At 48.0% G+C, this 19,432-nt stretch overlaps 1 protein-coding gene across 4 annotated transcripts in view; it reads right to left on the reverse strand.

Annotated features, from left to right (window-relative positions):
- Positions 1 to 1,185: 1,185 nt before the first annotated feature.
- Positions 1,186 to 19,432, reverse strand: part of UNK (unk zinc finger) — a 38,762-nt gene continuing 20,515 nt past the window's right edge. The window contains exons 2-16 of one of the 4 annotated variants that reach the window (XM_027872864.1): positions 18,012 to 18,221; positions 16,964 to 17,140; positions 16,593 to 16,723; positions 15,805 to 15,940; positions 13,904 to 14,021; positions 11,250 to 11,334; positions 10,424 to 10,566; positions 9,631 to 9,831; positions 7,932 to 7,997; positions 7,383 to 7,557; positions 6,500 to 6,601; positions 5,742 to 5,930; positions 3,940 to 4,121; positions 3,236 to 3,493; positions 1,186 to 1,461 (exon numbers count right to left, since the gene is read on the reverse strand). In XM_027872864.1, coding sequence (XP_027728665.1) covers positions 1,300 to 1,461; positions 3,236 to 3,493; positions 3,940 to 4,121; positions 5,742 to 5,930; positions 6,500 to 6,601; positions 7,383 to 7,557; positions 7,932 to 7,997; positions 9,631 to 9,831; positions 10,424 to 10,566; positions 11,250 to 11,334; positions 13,904 to 14,021; positions 15,805 to 15,940; positions 16,593 to 16,723; positions 16,964 to 17,140; positions 18,012 to 18,221 — 2,335 coding nt within the window. In that variant the 3' untranslated portion in view covers positions 1,186 to 1,299. Of the gene's footprint in view, positions 1,462 to 3,235; positions 3,494 to 3,939; positions 4,125 to 5,741; positions 5,931 to 6,499; positions 6,602 to 7,382; positions 7,558 to 7,931; positions 7,998 to 9,630; positions 9,832 to 10,423; positions 10,567 to 11,249; positions 11,335 to 13,903; positions 14,022 to 15,804; positions 15,941 to 16,592; positions 16,724 to 16,963; positions 17,141 to 18,011; positions 18,222 to 19,432 lie in introns of all 4 variants that reach the window. The other 3 variants (XM_027872862.1, XM_027872861.1, XM_027872863.1) reach the window with 3 other exon arrangements.

The following is a 19,432-nucleotide window of genomic DNA, read 5'->3' on the forward strand; positions in this document are numbered from 1 at the left end:
CCAATCCACCCCATGCCACCAGAATGCAAAAAATACAGAGCTGGAGCCTGAACAAAGGCCTAGCCAGTTTGTTAACGCCCTGCCCACACCACATACACACAGGCCCACAAATTTACACAGAAGTGTGAGTGTAGGCTCTCACACATGCGTTCCTACACCTATGCCCACTGGACAATTGTCAATGTGGGTTTCTGGAAGGGGGCCTCTATTTTTGGGATGCCATGTTGGTACAGGGGTCCCCAAATCCTGGTTACTACATTCCTGGTGGCCTGTACATGGATTAGAACTTGTGAGAATGGAGGGCCCTGGGCTGGGAGGGGCCTCAAGAAAGGTGCCAGTGAGAAGGGGAAGATTACAAAAGACAGCACCACTGACCCTAATTCTGCTACATTCTCCATCCCTAATCTTTCCATAACACATAGGGAAGGAACCATTTAGACAGCAGGCTTTCTCTCCCCTGAGACCCTCTTAACTTCTAACATTTAGTAAGAGGCAAAAGTTTTTTACCTTCTGTCAGCACAAGGGAATACTGAGACACTTCTAAGTTCTGGGCAACCCACCCAGGATTTGTAGGTGGGCTCTCCACTGCCCAGGGCCAGCCAGCTCTTCAACTGATTAGAACGCAAATTTGCTTTTTAAAAAACACAATACACTTTTGTGAAGGGTTCTCAGCCACCACCACCTCATCCCCCCAACAACTCGGAATCCCCTCAGGATTCCAAGGGTTTTCTAATTTAAAAAGGTGATGGTACCAGGACTGATATCTATGGTCCCTCAGGTTAGGGGCAGGGGGCCTTAGGACAGGCCCACTTCTTCTGGGTCTCTGCTTCCCCAGGGGCCTAGACCTCATTCCTCCAAGTAAGAGCCCCCCTGAATTTTCCCATCTGTTTTTTGTCCCAATAAAGATTTTTAAAAAATTATTTCCTAAATTTAAAAAAGAGACATGAAAAGACTCTGCCACAAGGGCTTGGGGGTGGGGTGGGGGGACAAACTTGTTTCTAAAGCAGGGAAGGGAGGGGGGTGGGCGAGGATAGGGCTGCAAAATATTTTTTTAAAAGTGCTTGGTAACTCAGCTCTGTTTTAAGTGTGTGTCTATATCTACATACAGATATACACACAGACACCCTTCATACATCTGTCCTCGCACACACACACAGACACATATATATGTGTGTGTCTGTGTGTGCCTGTGTGTATGTGTACATACACACACACACACACACACACATATATATATATACATATATATATATGTGTGTACTTTAAAAAGTTCTATGTGCTGTAATCTGGCCCGGTGGGTCATGACTGGAGGGGAGGGCGGGCACAGCTCGGGTGGCAGACGGGGCACTCGCTGTCCTCTGCACACAGCTCACACAGCACGGTGTGTTGGCACTGTAGCACCACCCGATGCTGCTCTTGACACTTGAGACACTTTGCAGGTGACTGCATCTGGAATACCACCTGAGGGCGAAGAGGAGCCAGTGTTCACAAAGGACCAAGGGAAAGGTGGCCTGCTCTTCATCATCTCCCCAGGGAGTGCCCTCTTCTCCAATATCAATAATGGGCTTTGATCATAGAGCACTTTAGGATTTACAAAGTGCTTTGTTAACACTGTTTCCTTTTAGTCTTAAGACAATCCTTTGAGGGTCCTGCGGGTGCCCATGGTCACATGGCTAATAAGCATTAGAGGCAAGATTCAATCCTAGCACTCTGTCAACTCGAGGTCTAGCACTCTATCCACTAAACCATAAAGATGCTAGTCCTCCCTCCAAGAAAAAAAATGAGGTTCAGGAGCCATAGCTTAGATTAGGGTGGTCCTTTCCCCGAGAACAGTTTGTTCCAGATGGAGGCAAAAGTGTTTGTGCTTTCTTTTCCTCCAATAGAAGGCAAACTCCTTGAGTGCAGGGCTGCCTCCCTTTTTGTCTTTACATTCCCAGGTCCAGCACAGTGCTGAGCATACCCCAATGAATGCATGCAGAATGAATGAATGAATGAGGGGGTAAGAGGCGCTCACCCCCACCCACCACCCCCAGCACGGCAGCAGGGAGTGGCCTGACGCCCTAGCATTCTGCCCAATACTCTGACTCCCAAGGGGGTTTTCAGAGGTACAAGCAAGACGGGTCTTGCAACCCTTTGGTCTTGGCTTTGGATGACTTGCCTTTGCCCCACTCTTTTTACCAGGATGCCCCAAGAATGCTGAGCTTCTTTGTGGTGAAGGATCCAGCTCAGTTACTCACATGGAGGAGGGCTGATCTGAGGAGGCTGGCCAACAGCTTGGCACAGCCCCTCCTGTGAGGGCCCAGGATGGGACTAGGGGAGACCAAGCCTGAGCCCCAGGTCATTAGGTCCCTTAGGGACCCTGAGCCCTGGGGAGGACCCTGGGCAGTGTTTAGGTCAGGTAGGTACAAAAGCTCTTGAAGACTGACAGGATTTTCTGGGCATGGAATCCCAGGGATGAGGTGAGGGTGGGTTCTCTCCCAGAACTGGCACTTCATTCTAAGTCTATAGGCGAAGAAACATGGACTTTTCTGGGGTAGAACAGGCTGGAATCAAGGGGGACAGAGGCAGCCAGTTAGCATAAATCACACAGTTGTGACAAGAAACAGTGTATATATTAGCCCTGACAATCCTAAAAGGGCTATCTAAATGAAAGCTATTATTAGAAAGGTAGTGTGAATAAGCACTAGACCTGGAATCAAGAGACACAGGTTCAAATCCTGGCTATGACATTTACAAGCTGTGTGACCTCAGGCATGGGATAACTTCTCCTTGCCTCAGTTTCCCCATCTGTAAAATGAGGATAATAAAGCTTACACAAGGTTGTTGTGAGAAGAGCACTTTGTAAATCTTAAAGTCTTATGTAAATATGAGTTATTTATTACTCTGTCCTGCTCTGCCCTTCCTTGACTGTACCCACAAACAATCACCAAAATTCTACCGGACTTGATGCTCCACCCAGTGTTATAGCATTGCAAGCCCTTGGCAGCAGGCTGGGCAGACAAAGGCCATCTGATAAAGCAAGAGACGCCCTGCCCAAGCCAAACAGGCACTACTACCAGGCTGCCAGGCAGGGTTTCCAAGGCCTGTGACTTCAGCCCCAGGGAGGTGTCAGCGATGAAAGTTTCCCTGAGGCCCCAAGGACACCTTGCCGCTCTCTGCCCCTCCCCCATCCTGTCTCAGGCCGAGCCCGGCTCTCCTGCCCCCATACCCCATCCTGCCCCAGCGGCTCCCCTACCTTTTCCACTCTCTCCAGGTTGGCCCTGAGCTGCTTCTGCAGGGAGTACAAGGTGGAGAGCGAGAGGGCCTCTAGGTCGGAGAAGGAGCACAGGGTCTGGGGGTCCTGCCCAGAATGCAGTTGCTCCAGCTCTTCTTGAAGTTTCTTCACCTGCACCTCCAGGGCATCCCGCTGCTCCCGGGCCAGCTCACACTCCATGCCGGCAGCACTGGCCCGCTCACTGGCCTCCTCGGCCTCTTTCTTCCAGGCATCGCAAGCCTGTGGGGGTCAGCACAGAGCCCACCCCGTTGGGCATCACCACAACCAAAACGGACAGCCTTCCCTCTCGCCTCTCCCCAGTGCACACTTGGGCTGTCGATTATTCGGCTGCCGGCCATACTTTCCACTTCCCACCCTTGTCTGACAAAGAGGGGGGAGCTGCTCATGCTGCCTATGGAAGCTATTCTGACGGAGACTCAACTTCCATCCAGCTGGCATCTCTGGGTGGCATATGAATAGAGCCCGAGCCCCAGAGGGTCCTCAAACGTTTGCATAAAGAGGGCTTAGAGCCGTAATCAGACCTAGAAGGGGCTTTAGAGATGGAGTCCAAATCCCGGCACCATGAGAACAGGAAAGAGGCTCAACATCCATGACCCACAGCCCCGTGGGACAGAAGTGGGGGGAGGTGGCCCGGGATCTCCTGGGCCTCTGCTGTATCCCCATACCTGTTTGGCTTGCTTCCATGACTCCTCCCACTGCTTGATGGTCCCATTGGCTTCATCCAGCTCTTGTCGGAGCCTGGCCAGCTCAGCAGCCCCTGGGCCCGACAGAAACGCTGGCGATGTGCCTGGGGAGAAGTTCCCAGAGGCAAAGTGCTCCCAGATACTGCTGTTCATTCCATTTAAACCTGCTTTAGGGCAAGAGGGTGTCTCGAGAGCAGCTCTCTCCCACTAGCCTAACAGTGAGGGCTCTAGGGGTACTACCGAGCTTCCTGGTGTGAGGTCTTTAATCTGCAGGTCTAATTATCAGTTAAGAGCACGGACTGAAGAACCCCTTCATGCAGTCTTATACTGAACCCTGGTAGGATTCAGACGGAAGAGACACACAGTCCCTGTCCTCAAGGGCCTCCCAGACTTATAGGTGGTGCCCACTCCACTCTAACAGGAATTCCTACTCTTGGGAAGATTATCTAAATCTGCTACAGAAGCCAAAAACCCCACTGGCCTTCCAGGTACTTCCAGTAAAGGGGGCAGGGGGAGGACAGGATGACAGGATTCCTTAGACAGTTAGTTCTCAGTTGGACAAGGGAAATATGATTCTCACTCTTTGGGAGTGCTCTGTCTGCTTAGGGAGTCACAATCCCCAACCTCATGGAGCTTCCAGTTTCATGGGACCACTAAAGTCCCCCATGTAAGAGGTCAGTCCCTCCACATGGTACACAGAATGACTGCACTCTTGCAGGAGATGCTGGGCACCCACTACAGGAGCTGCTATTGAGCAGAGGGAATTTACTAGGATACAAGCTCCATGAGGGAAGGGACTGGATTTTGTTTGCTTGTTTTTTATCTGTTTCCCTTTAAGGGAGAACTTGATAACTGCACTATTGCAAGTCCAGTAAGGAATTTAGCACACTTTCAATATCACCAACCTTCCTCCCCAGCCCACTCTGTTCAAACCCCAAATTCTAATAATTTTCCTCTATTTTCTAGCCCTCTAATGACACACCTGCGTGCTTGTCAGGTCTATACCTGACTGCAGATGAGCCAGTAGGTTCTGCTCAAACACAGAGAATCCATGTAGAGAAAGGCCAAACCATTAAGATTACTCTGCAAATTCATTCTCCCTTTAGGGCCCTTCTTTTGTCCAAGTGGTTTCTAGGGCCTTGGGCACAGGCTGTCTTGGGTCATTAGTTATCCTTCTAAGTGTGTCTTTCCATCTGGACTCCAGCACCCTGAGGGCACACACTCTTTGTGTATCTCCAGTGCCCCTCTAATGTTTGTCAATGCTGGGCTCTTCTTGGCTGACAGTGGAGTATGATGGTCTGTTAGCTGGTTGGGAATGACCCTGAATATTTCCATTGGAGTGGAAGGACAATTAGGCATGCCTATCTGCATACAGATGTTTGGGCCAGAACTTAGTTCATGGATTTTAGTTTCATCAATGTGGGTAGTCCTCCCACCAGTGAACCCATCTATAATTTATTAGATAGTCTCCCAGAACTGCCATGAATGAAAAAAATTCATCAACCTGGCAATGAAACTTTCTACCCTGAGGTAGACTAGTGCCCAGGTAAAAGACATAGTCTTTCAGTGAGCCACAAAACACAGGCAAATAGCCTGTCTTCTCCCATTCTGTCCTCTTGCAGTGTTAATTATTCACCATAGGGTTTGTCTTAAATTAAAAACTTGCAGAGCACAGGACCCGTGCTAGTATGATTTATTCTGTACAATACTGAGCAGAAAACACTAGCATTTATTATAGGCTTCCTGCAGGACACATCTTAGAGCTGTTCCTTGTCCCCTCTTACCTAATGATCCATGTGATGCTGATGTCCCCAGGAAAGTGTTTTCTGATTGGCTCAGATGGCCCTGGGGCTGCTGGAGGAAGTGTGAGGAAAGGCTGACAGGAGGGGAGGGAGAGGCAGAATGAAAGGAAGCCGAGCTGCCTAGGGAGCCAGGGATGTTCACAGGGGCAGAGCTCTGTAACAAACTGCCACCTATAAGAGAGGCCAAGGAAAGGGGAGCGGGGAGGGCAACAATGAAGAGAGGCAAGGAATCCCCTCATCCCACCCTGGGCCTGCTCGAAGCTAGAGAGCTTCTAGGAGGAGATACAACGCCCACCCACAGGAAGGTCTCAGTGTGTTAAGGCACTCCTTCTATGCAGAGGGCCATGGAGGGAGAGCCTGAGAAAGAAGGGCCTATGGAGAGATGCTGTCCTCCCTCCCCCAGTTCCAAGAGGAAAGATCAGGGCCCGGCAAAATTCACTGAAAGATGAACTTAAGAGCTAGAAGGCAGCTTAAGGTGAGATGGGACAAACCTCCTTAGAGCAGGCTTGGACACATTCCTAGAAATGGGACATTTGGAAAGAATGCCAGACTCAGGTCACTGCTACTCTGTGCCTGATTGAGAGGGTTCTCCTGGGCTCATGGGCATGTGCCCCAATGCCCTGTGGGGAGGTCTGGCCTGCCCCAGAGCTCAGCCCTGCTCTTTGGTGGTCAGCACATGCTCAGTGGCTTGGTACCAGCACTCCCCTTGCCCCTCGTAGAGATGTTTATTCCCCAAGTACCAATCATGATGCCACCTGGGTGAGGCACTGTGCTGCTGTCGAATGACTTTTCCAGGGCAGCTACTCCAAACTCATTCAGGTCCAAGTCATCAAGGGCAGACTCTGTTGGACAGAGTGACTCAGATTGCATGTTGTCCTCCTGCCATCTTTTGGGGTCAGCCATCCTCGGCCCTGCTACCTCTGGTCCTGGGAGCTCTGAGTGCCCACTGAACTAGGATACTGGGGTTCCTTGCTGCCTGATCTGTACCCTCTATCACGTTTCCCTTTTAGCTCCTGGAGGGCTGAGCCAAGGAAATAAAAAGAGCTCAGCCTTGAGGGTCTCCTAGGAAAAGCTGCCTACAAACTGGGGGTGACAGTTGTACTGCCTGCTACATTGAATCACTTTGAGGAAAGTGCTATGTAACTCTCAGAAGCACTATAAAAATGTGAAATATCAATATCATTATTATTGCAATAATAATTTTTTTGGAGGCAGCCTGTGATAAAGGGAGGAAGGCCAGCCTTGAGGTCAGGAAGGCCTGGATTCAAGTGCTCCCTCTGGCCCTACCTGGAACATGACAATGGGTAAGTCACTTAATATCTCCAAGGCCATAAATTACAGATGAGTTGTTGATCTCTATCGGTGGTGAGAGTTTCCATACTGGGAGGTTCCCATAGTGATGAAATCCCGACTCTGGACTACTACCAATAATAATGATGATAATAATGCTACAGGACAGGTAGCTGGTTTGGCTGTGCCAATGTCACAGCCAGATCTCTGTCTTGGTCCAGGGTAGGGAGTTAAGAACTAAGCTGTACATGCATCTCTTCCCAGAAGCCTAGATGCCATCTAATCCATCCCCCACCTCCACCCTAGCCATGGTCCCAGAAAAGAAGCCATTACCTATGACCGATTCCACTGTGTCACTAGTAGGGTAGAAGGGCAGGGCATTTGCATTCATGCCAGGGACACTGCTGGGGCCTGCGGGACTGGGAGGTGTGGCTGCCAAGCTGGAAGTGATACTAGAAGAGATGCTGGAGGTCAGGGGGCTGCCCACTGGGAGGATGCCCAGTATGTCCTGCAAGGAGAGAGTAAGGGATTGAAGAGGAGCCTGAAGGTGGGAGGTGCACACATCTCTACAATCAGGAGCTAAGGGAAAGGGAATTCCATTGTCCTCCAAGGCCTTAGATAGGCTCCTGCCTCCTCAAGATTTACTGAGCATCAGTTTGGAAGCTGCTAAGACCTTGGCCCCTTAGATAATCCCAGTCGCCAATGGGGCAAGAACAAAATGAGGGTGAGGGTTATGACCTTTCCTTTCCATTCTTTCATCTAAACTCGGGTTTTTGGGTCACACAACATAAGCCTACATCTGTCCTTGACCCAGCTTCCTCATTTTTCATTCTCTAATGTCCATCTGTTGGGAGATACACCTGGCTGGAAGGCAAGTGTTACCTGTTTGGGCTGAATCAGAGGCTGCTCCTGGCTCCTATGTTCCAGAGAATGGGGCTTTATTTTGGCCTATTGGGAGGAGAAAAGCAATGGCAAAGACAATAAGCCAAGTCAATAGACAAGTGCTCATCCCCTGAACCCTGACACACACAGAACCCTTTCTAACCTCTACTGACCTACCGAGTCATTAGCCGAGTGATCATGGGGAAACCAGTTACCTCTAGGTGTCTCAGGTCCCCTTAGTCTAAAATGAGGATAATACAATGAAAGAGGACACAGGAAGGAGTAACTGACATTATGTTGTCTAAATGTGGTATTTGTTTGTTTTGTTGATTATAAATGTAAATTTGATGGGTTTTTCTAGTGTTCAAAGTTAATAATAAACTGCTTATTTTAAAAAATTAAACGATAATAATATCTGCCCTACTGAACTCACAGGTTTTGAGAATCAAATGAGATCATGACTATGAAAATGTTTTGTGAACAATATAAGTGTACCAAATGGCCAAAAGTTAGGGACTGTAACACTAGCATTTCCCTCTCCTCTCAGGTTTTAGTCATCCTTGAGAGAGGGAATAAGATAGGATTCTCCCTAAGCTCAGATAGCTGTTTAGCTGTTATTCAGACCTAGGTTTTGTAATTCTCTAATGTACTTATCTAATGCACTATCATAGATTATTAATAAAAATGGATTCCATGAGGGCAGGGGCCTTGTATTACCCAAACTCATCTACTCCTGACTAACAAAGTCATTTAATAAGGGTATAGCCAGGGTATGCCCTTATTATATAGAGGGTATATACCCAGAAGGAGCCTGATCAAGGCTGAACTGCTAATAAGATTAAAGGGTAAGATCTTTGTTCCAGCACTGAAGCTGCCATGTTAGTTCGGTTCCATCAGTCCCAGTAGCTTCCTAGCAGGCCTTCTTGCTTTCCGTCTCTTCCTAACAGTGCCAGATTCATATTCTTGGCTCATAGGTTTTAATTGTGTCATGTCACTTCTCAAAAACCCTCAATTGCTCCTCACTGCCTATCAAATAAACACCAAATGCCATATCCTGACATTAAAGGCCCTTCAAAATCTGGCTCCAATCTATCTTACCAGCCTAAGCTGATACTACTGTCTTTCAAATAGTCTAGACTCCTGCCTAACTGGATTATTCCTAGATCCCCAATCTCCCAAACTTTCCAGTTTCTATGCTTTGCTTTTTTTGCTCATTATTTTTCCTATATTTGGAAGATACCCTACCCTTTCTCTCCCTAATCCCTCCACCCACCCCTAAATATATATGCCTGCTCACATCCTAACCATTCTTCAAGACCCAACTCAAGTGCCAACTCCTCCGTGCAACTTTTCCTACCTCCTCCAACTGGAATTGTTTTACCCCTCATCTGATCTCATATAAGCCTGATTCTATTTTTCAATTTATCTATGTGCCTCTTATCTTCCCCTACTGGACCCTGAACTCCTTCAGGGAAGAGATGCTAACTTATTCACATATTTGTGCTTGTGCCCAGCACAGGACACAGTATACACAGGTGCTTAAATGGTTATGGAATATATGCTGAATTTAGACAAATCTGGAGAATATGTACTCAGTTTTAAACAACAGTTCAGGTTCCCAGCCATTTTCCTCTACACAAGAGACAGTGGTTCTCTTGGTAATTATCAGGCACTGTCCTTCTGTCCCACCAGTCCTTACCTGGCATTTGAAGCTTTTTAGATATTCAGCTCCAACTTGGTCCTCCCTCTCAAAGCCAGGTGCCTTCTTGTAACTACCAGGTGCTGGGCTTGCCTCCCCAGGGAAGCTGATACCTTCTAGGTTCTGTGGCTTTCGGATAGTGCCCGGGGGAGAGCCACAGAGGTTAGATGGGCTACCCAGACTGCTGTTCCTACAAAGTATCTACAGGAAAAAGATAAGAAGGGTAAGGGAACAGGTCATATGGACATGACCAAAACTCTAGAGCAAAGGGTCCCTGCTTAGATGGAGGGAGCCATATGGGTCTTCTAGGCTGGAAGAGTGGGTTCTTCCTTTGCTCAAAGCTCTTGCCCACTTGGCTGGGTACAGCCTGTCCCCTCTCCAGGTTTCCACATCACAGACCTTCCACCTATCTAGGATGGCCATTTTCTCTTCCTGCCCTGATCCTGAAGGTTCCAGCTCTGTTTACTAAGGGGTGAGTGGGAGGGGAGGCTCTTGGTGAAGACTACTCGGCTTTACCAGAAAGGCTGTGTGTCAAGATTCAGGTACAGTGGAATGAACTGTCTCATCAAAACAAAAACACACTGACTTGGGGTTTAGGGGGGACTGCTGATATCATCTGTATAAGTGCATATCAAAGCCTTCTCCATCTTTCCTCCTCCCTCCCCTGAGGTCCCTTTAGGGAAGGTAAAATTCTAGTTCCATTTTTCAACTGCTATTGGGTACTAGTATCCCTTCCACTTTCCCTGATCCCATGCCCTCCACTCTTAAGCTTGCTCAAGGCCATGGCACATACATTACTAAGGTCTGGGGCATGAGGGCTGGAGGGGCTCACAGGCACCGAGTCCCCTGCTGCTGACGGCATGTACATCACACTGCCAGCCTGTGTGGGACTGGGCACAGCTGAAGAAGACTGAAAATCATCACCAAGCGGGGGCTCTGCAAGAGATGTGAGAGACAGAGGTATTACCCAGACCTCCCTACCCACCCAGAGGCTCTCCACAGTAGGATCTCCCCAAGGACGACAGAATCTCCAATCCAGCCCTTGATTCATCTATCTCAATCTGTGACCAGGAGGCTACATTTCTACCCATTCCTAACACCTACACCTGGAAGGTGGGGTAGGGTTAGTCTCTATGTCAAGAAATTTTCCTTCCCTCATTTATAGAGCTATCCTGAGCCATGCTCTTGGCTCCAACAAGCAAGGCAGCCTGGATGCTGGGAGAAGCCTCTAACAGCTTAAACTTCTCCAGTGCGGGTAGAAGCAGCAGCCCAAGCCCCAGGATGCACTACTCAGTGGCTTTGCACCGTCAGAATATGAAACCTTCTTTGGGGAGAGTAAAGATATCACCCTAACCACCACTGGCTAACAGGTCAGGGAAGACATGGTTCTGGTTCTTTGTCCTGCTGGGTTTACGTGACTGCAATCCAGCTTGGGTTAGCTAAGGCTGAGCCTGGAGAAGCCCAGGAGATCCCAACGGCCCTAAGCCAAACCAAACCAGGGTGTATGCAGCACATGAGGTGCTGCTGGGACCATTCTCCCCAGCTGCAGTCTTCGCAGTTAAAGGGGATGGGAATAGGGAGAGAGAGGCAAATCTCAAGAAACAATTGGCATAGCATACGTTCAACATGGGCAAAGGCGCAGAAAGGACCTCGGGGACAGCTGCCCGACTGCTGCATGTCGTTACACTTGGTGGACTTGTAGATCTAGAGAAGGCAAAATGGAAGCAGGGTTAAGGCTCTGGAGCAAGGGAGAGAGGAGGGAAGGAGGGAAGGAGGGGGAAGGAGGGAGAGGGAGAGAGGGGGAGAGAGAAGGGGAGAGGGGTAGAGAGAGAGGGAGGGGGGAGAGGGAGAAGGGAAAGGGGGAGAAGGGGAGAGGGAGAAAGGGGGAGGGGGGAAAGAGAGTGAGAGCGAGAGAGAGAGAGAGATAGAGAGAGAAAGAGAGAGAGAGAAGGCAAAGGTTGAACGGGGGCAGGATAAAGGAGACGGGCTTCACATTCTGCCCACTGGTCTCCAAGAGAAAGGAATCAGGCCAGGAGTCATCCCTCTGTGTAAGCCTTGCCTCACTAAGCTTGGGCATCACTATATTTCTCTATTCCTATCTTTACCCCCTCAATCTCTTCTGCGCCTCCTAAAGGCCTCTTCTACGACATCTACTCCACTTCTTACAAACACAGTTCAGGAACCATAGAGCAGATAACACGTTACCCCACTGCCTGAAATACTCTATTCAGAACAGCATGCCTGAGGCGTGCAGGTAGGTCCCCTCTGGAAGGGTTGGTCCAAAAGACTGATACCCTGCCTCCTCTTCTGGATTTGTTGGCAGAGTGGCTGCTAACTTGACTATTCTCAAAGGTTGGCCCTGGCTCAGTCATTCTGATGGGACAACCCCTCTAAGGTGGGGGGCAAAATCGTCAAATTTCATAGTTAGAAAGGACCTCAGAGGTAATGGAGTCTAACTAGAACCTGTAGCATTCATGACAAGGGGTCATGGAGCCCCTGGATCTTTTGTCACAGGGAACTCTCCAGCCCAGAGAGCAGGCCACTGCACTTTTACAGACAGCTCTGACTACTAGGATACTCCGCTATATCAGGTCTCAGTGTGTCCCACTGAAACTTCTATCTATCATTATTAGTTCTGCCCTCGGGATATAAGCAAAATCAGTATTTTCTCCATCCCTCTAAATATCTGAAGGTAGTCACCATGCTCCCCTCCTTCCTTCTCCAGGCTAAATGTACCCCCCAACACACACACACACACACACACACACCCTACCCCATTCCTTTAATCATATTACAAGATCCCCAGATCCCATAATAGTGGTTTGTAAATCTCTTCAACAACCTGATCACTTTCTCTACACAACTTGTCAATGTCCTTCCTAAAACATGGCACCCAAGACTGAAAACAACATTCCATTTTCCCTTTTTTTGGATCTCTTTGGGATACAGATCTAGTAGTGGGGTATGCACGGTTTTATAGCCCTTACGGCATGGTTCCAAATTGTTCTCCAGAATGCCTGGTGATCAGTTTACAACTCCACCAACAGTGCATTAGTGTCCCAGTTTTCTCACACTCCCTCCAACATTTCTCATTTTTCTTATCTGTCATTAGCCAATATGATAGGTATGAGGTAGTACTTCAGAGTGAAAACAACATTCCAGATATGTCAGACTATAGGAATCATAACTCTGAACTGGACACGACCCTTTCATACATGAAGCCTACAATCACTGTCCTGGCTACCATGTTGGTGTTCACACGAAGCTTGTGAGATAGGGAATCCTGAAGGCCTGTCTGGCCAGGTCTTCCCCATATTTAAGCTCCAGTTAGGGCTTTACATTTATCCCTATTAAAATGCATCTAATCAAACTTAACTCATGATTTCAGCAAGTCAAATTCTCTTTAAAAACCCCAATTCTGTCACTCAAAGCATTAACTACTATCCTTTCTCAGCTTTTTTGAAAGGCAAACTTCATATCCAGGTCTTTGGTGAGACCCCCTGTAAGAATATTGAACAGAATGGAGCCCAGGAAGGAGCAATGTGGCCCTCCATAGCTCTTCCTAGGAAGCTACCCATTCCATCCATTCAACACAGACTGTTGGGGCCTGGGGCTCAATGAATTCTGTATCCACCTAAGTGGAGAACATCTAGCCCACTTCTATACATCTCGTACAGGAGGAAAACCACTTTGTTCACAAAGATCAAGTGAATGGTTGAAATGAATTTAGCCAGTCATTTGATCAGTATGGATAATCCTTCTGGATAATTCAGGCCTGAGATAAAATCATGTAAACTTCTCTCCAGTCTTTAACCCTAATAATGTACTTCCTTCCAGCCAAATACCCTTCCCTTTGAGATGTGTGATCTTTCACTGCCTAACTTATGATGGTTCATAATTTATATTTCACTCTCTAAAGGTCCTTTAGTTACCTACCTACCTGAGTCAGTGTGTCAGTCTTAAAATATAAATTCCTTGAGGGCAGGAGCAGTATTTGTCTCTTTGTATGGTACCCAGCCCCATGCTGTGCAGCATTAAAAGCTCAATAAAGGTTTTGTGATACTATAATGATGATGATGAAAACCAGGAGGAGTTTGGTGCCTTTAACTTTGGGAGAAAAATATAGCCCAGGAGAGACATTTTATGATATCCAAAACCAGCAAATTCCTCCCCGCCAAAGTATTCTGGCCTTGAGACCCCACAGAACCCTCCCTAAAACCAGCAAGGAAGGTCCTAGGAGGAAGAAAGGGAGGGAGATATGCTGCCCTCGTACCTCCGGGTGGAACTGTTGCTCCGTTCGAGTATGACAGTACTGGCAGGCATCTCCATTTTCACATTTGCCAGGGTCGCCCCACTCATCCCCGTGTTTCACACTTGGGCAAGGGGAGGACCTGGGCCAACGAGAAGGAGACAGAGGGGACAATGAGCCTCTCTTTGGTGTGTGATGTGTGTGTGTGTGTGTGTGTGTGTGTGTGTGTGTATGCACGAACACGTGCACATGTGCTCATGTAAGCAGTGGTAACAGAGAGGAGAGAGTGTGATGCTTAGGAAACTCAACCACAATTTGGCACCCCTTGCCCTACCTTTAAAAGGAATCATGCAAAGGAATAGTGGCCCACAGGCCCACAGAAAATAACTGTGTAAGGGTGAGAACTACCTTTTCGCTCTTATTGTTGGTGGAAAATGTCTATTATTCTTATCTTACGCTTAAGAAATTTCAGATACTGAAAAATTATAAAAGGCTTTTTGGAAAACTACTTTCCTGGGGAGCTAGTGAGCAAGTTAGCAGAGAAAAGCTGGGGAAAGAAGTAGTTAGTCACCTAAGTGGGGAAAAGATGGGTTCAACAATGGGGTTCAGAGTGTGGGAGTGTCCTCAATTGTACAAAGGATCGAGGAATTAGAGGAACTGGAGGGAGGAGGGTAACCCAGAGGGCTGACGCATTGAAACAAGTCATATGAACAGGCTCCATGAATGACAGTGCCGCCCAAGAAAGCCATTCTGCTAGGAGGGGAGCTGGGACAAGATGCTGAGCTTCAGTCCAGATTATTACAGCTGGCTAGGGAATAAATATCTTTGGAATGAACTGGCCCAGACAGATAGAAACAGGCTAGACGTGAGATATGACTACCAGGACAGTGACTTCATGTTCAGTGTAAGTTGACCTGAAGTTCAGAGACTGAATCTCAGGGGCCAAATAGAGAAGTATCTTCCTCAATCTGGGTTCCTCAGTTCTGGAGGTCAGGAGGAATAGGAACAAGACTTAGGTACTCTGTAAACTGTGCCAACCAAGACAATCTGTGGCCACGCTATATTTACTGTGTTAATCAGTCACATCTGCTGTGTTACTCAGTTCCTTTAAAAAAAGACCATAAACCCAACCTTGGCTTGGTTAAACCAAAGGGAAAAGAGATTTTGTCCACACTTAGGTCAGGATAACTATGAGGAAATCAGAAAGAAGGGAGGCTATAGTTGATATAAAGGTGAAAACTCTAGACAAGGGAGATGAGAAAAAGTTGCTACTACTGATTCCTTCCCATCTGGGGTTCTCCTTTATAGTGGGCTTAAAATCAGACAATAAGAAAATAAGCTTTTGAAAATTAAAAACAGAACCACTCATTTTGGGTGTTCATGGTAACAATAACACTAAGAAAGACAATATTAAATGCAAAGAGATAGGAGACGTTCTCTAGGCTGATTGCACCATGGGCCTAGGAAAGGCAGAGCAGCTTAGAAGAGACAGTAAAGGAGGACGATGGAGGTCCTGGGGCTCAGCAGTTCCCACACAGTACAGATAGAGATGATCCTTCCACTTCTTTCTCCTGTAGTTGGGCCACTTCCCTCAGGGCAATCTGTATTCTATAGAAAAGGCCCCCTGCCCTACCACCACTCTACCCAGTAACATCCTGCCTTCTGTATCCAACCCCAAACTTGACCTCATGGGGAGAGCTAGCATGTGGTCTGCCTGGCTCTGGACACTGAAAGTTCCTCCCCAATGAAGCCTCCCTGTCATTGGCAGCCCTTCTCGATCCTCATTCCCCCTGCACCAGGTCCCTGATGGTTTTCCCTTGGCTTGGTGTTCCCCAAGGCCCCCACCCTCCCACAGAGGACACAGCTGCAGTCTCGGCAGCTAGGCTTAGCCAACCCCTGCTGGGTTTCTCCCTAGATGGTGAGACCTGTATTTATGTTTCCTGGGGCTCCGCCGTCTGTCTTTGCTGTTATGGTAGTACGGGCAGGCGTATCCCTGGCGACAGAGCCGAGGAGGCTTCTTGCACTGCTCAGTCTTGTAATTCCCTAAGACATAGGTTGTGTCTGCAAAGGAACAGAGGGCGGGGCTCAGTCAACCATGGGGACTGGGTCAAGAGTCTCACACTAGTGGCTACAGTGAAAAGGGTGGGACAGCTTCCCCAGAGGTGGCCTAGCAGATCTCTGGGAGACTGGCCTACTGAGCAGTATTCAAGGGCTCAGGCACTGCAGTTCCTACTCCCTGGGATTAATGTGAGAAGTGCAGGCCACTGGACAAATGTCTCCCTGTCCTCTGAAATCATGCCACCCTGGTGGAGGAATACAGCACCTGCCTTTGAGGAGTTTAAAGCTTAAAGAAGGAGACAATACACAAGGAAACATGTAAGAGAAACAAGTAAAAGACTGTAACTTATGGAAGGTGGGCAGAGCGAGATGTATGTTTGTCTGAACACCCATCCACACATTGGGCAATCCAGGAAGTCATCAGAATGAATTAGACCAGCCAGGGTACCTCGAGGTGTGCTCCAAATATTTTTAACAATGGGAAGGGGTGTGCTCTGGCAAAGAGGGTGAGGAGGTGGGAAACATTCTGGAATGTGGAAATGGTCCATGTGAAGACACAGACATGGCCATGGACAGATCATGCACTGGGGAAAAGTTCACAACTAGAAGAGAGGACCACAGAGAGAAGGCCACGCTTTGCTCTTCTGGCTCTTACCTTGCCACCGTGGCTCCTCACTGAGGATTTTCTCTATCATAGCGTGGCTTGCAGCCACAGCCGACTGACCCTCGATACTCCCCTCAGATGTAGCCTGACCATTCTGTAAGGCCTCCATTGCCTGGAGCTCCCTTGGAAGAGAAGAGAGAGGAGACAGAATGGGAGGTGTGTTGAGCATGAGATGTTGCAAAGACAGATGAGAACATGGTCACCACAGAAGGACACTAGATGATGACAAAGTCTACCCTCCTCCTCCTAACTCTCCCTTCACTTGCCCTCCACTGCAAGAAGGCACCCAGCTCATTCTGCAGAGCTCCCCTCCCTGCCCACCTCTGCTTGCCCAATTCAGTTCAGCCTTGTGCCTGCCCCACCTGATGTCATAGACAGGAGAGCGAAGGTCATGGGGCCCATGAGCAAAGGCGCAATGCAGGCCGTTTTTGGTGCAATTTCCTTTAGAATCAGTCTCATGGATGCAGATTCCAGTTTTGTAGTAGCGTAAGTGGTACCGTCGCTCGGTGTCCCCTGTGGTTCTGTGCAGGAACGGGCACCTGAAAACCAAGGAGAACATATCACCTTCTTTAACCAGACTCTGCCCTGTTCTACTAGACTCCTTTTCTTAAACTGATAAGGTGTCCCATTGACCCAGAGAGATTAAGTCTTTTTTCTCCTATGATTGCACAATAGAATTAGACTAATACTTAGTGTAAAAATTAGAGTAATACTTAGTGCCTCCTCAGTCCAGGGCTCTTTCTTACAAATCAACTTGTTACTTTTCCACCCCCCTGCTTGGTGGTAATGTTGCCTTGCTTCCCAAGTTTTGCAAAAGAATCAGAAATCAAAAGATAGAAAGGGAGCACAGCAAAGTTCCTGCTTAATTGTATACTGGTTCATGGTTTCTATTTGGCTCTCTGTTTTGTTCTTTACATGACTGTCTGAATTAGTGTCAGTTTCAGAATGTAAGTTTTCTGAGGGCAGGGGCAATATATCTTTTCTATGGCCCCCAGCCTCTTGCCATGCACCATCAAAAGTACAATAAATGCTCTGGGATAACGATGATAATGAAAGCTAGGATTACCTTGGTGCCTTTCAGCCTGCTCAGCAAGTCCCACTGAGTTTACCTGGTCCAGCAGGCCAACTACCTTGGCCTAAGTGGTAGGGGTAGAATTCTAAATATAGGGAGGAGGGTTGTAAAGCCAAAGTAACAGGACATGTACCCAGGGCCCTGTGTGATAATCTGCACTGTTGGTACTCTTCCCAGTAGGAAGGAGCAACAACAGCCACATGACCTTGGAAATGCTGATCCTTGGCCTATTATCCCAAAGATCTACCTGGAAGGCTTTGGAAACATCTGAACACAAGTCCTAGTTAATAAAATGTGGCTCCTCTGAGAGCCATTCCCAAGTTGCACAGAACACTTACTCATCTCCCTCTGGGCAGAGGCCTGTGGTCTCATCATACTTGGTGCAGTAGATGTCAGGGCTATAGTTGAAGGTGCCATCTCGGCGGCGGATGGACCTACGGCGACGCTGGTTAACAAAGTGCCAGTGGAAGCAGGTGTAGGGCCGGTGTTGGGTACATTTGTGTTGCACAAAGAGTGGGCACTGTTCCGTGCGAAACTCCTTTAGGTACCTAGAGACAGGGTACACAAGAGGTGGGGGAAGGGGAGAGGTTTTGGGGATGGGGACTCACAGGCTTTAGCCTCTTATGCTCTCTCTTTCTGCCCCCAAATTAAGCTCCACTTTACATTTAGGAGTCCAATATCAAACTCCTGAAGTTTTCAACCTCTGGCTTCAGCCCTGCTGGGACACAAGAAAGGGTCAGAGACCTGTGTCCAGACCTTCGTCCCAGACTTCTTGCCAGACTTCCAAGGCCCTTAAACTGGAGGGACACAGAATATATCCTCTCCTTGGGTCAAAGGGGAATAATAATTATAACAATCATAATATAGCAATTAAAGATTTTGCAAAGTGCTTTACACATAATATCTCATTTGATACTCAAAACAACTCTGTGAGGTAGGTGCATTCTCCCCATTTTATGCATGATGAAATAGGCTGAGAAATAAGTTAAATGACTTGCCCAAGGTCACACAGCTAGTAAGTATTTGAGGCAACACTGGAACTCAGGTTTTCAGGACTTACTGTCCCAGCAGCCAAGGGCTAACATTCCCAGCAGCAGATGCAGGCCTGCAAACTGACTTTGACTAGGCCTGTGATCCTGACTATCAATCTTCCCTGCTATGAAACAGGGAAGGGGTGATTTAAAGTTGCTAATAACCCACCAAAGAAATTAATTCTAGGGTCCAGGAGGATGTTAGGGTCACAAAATAGCCTCGGAACCAGGAGTCCAAGCTGAGCCCAGGAGACTCAGATTCTAAGCCTGGCATCGAAGTAATTCCATGGAGGGAAGGAGGTAGACTCTTACCTGATTTCCCTGTACATGAATGGAGGATCAGGGCGAGCTGCTCGGCCTCATTAGTATTTCAAAGTATAATTTATGAGCATGCTATGACAATGCCTGAATATGGTCCTTTCCCAATCCCCCTGGGATGCTTAACCACTCCCAAACTCTGCCTATTCCAAAGGCTTCTTCCAACCTCTGCCCCACTTTCAGTCCCAGCACCAGACCTAGGGACCCCATGGCTGGGAGAAACGATGTTTAGATCTGCTCTTGACTTTTCCTGACAAAGGAAAACACAGTCAAGGGCTTCTGAAAGGGAAACTGTTTCTGGTCTCCAGAAAGACTATGAGGAGCTGTGATCACAGAGTATGTGCTCTTCCTTTGGACTGCTACTGCTGTTAATTACAGGCTTGCCTGGCAGGACTCCCTGAAGAGATATA

Source organism: Vombatus ursinus, unplaced genomic scaffold, assembly GCF_900497805.2.
Source record: "Vombatus ursinus unplaced genomic scaffold, bare-nosed wombat genome assembly UNPS02014801.1, whole genome shotgun sequence".
In the NCBI taxonomy this organism is placed as follows: Eukaryota; Metazoa; Chordata; class Mammalia; order Diprotodontia; family Vombatidae; genus Vombatus; species Vombatus ursinus.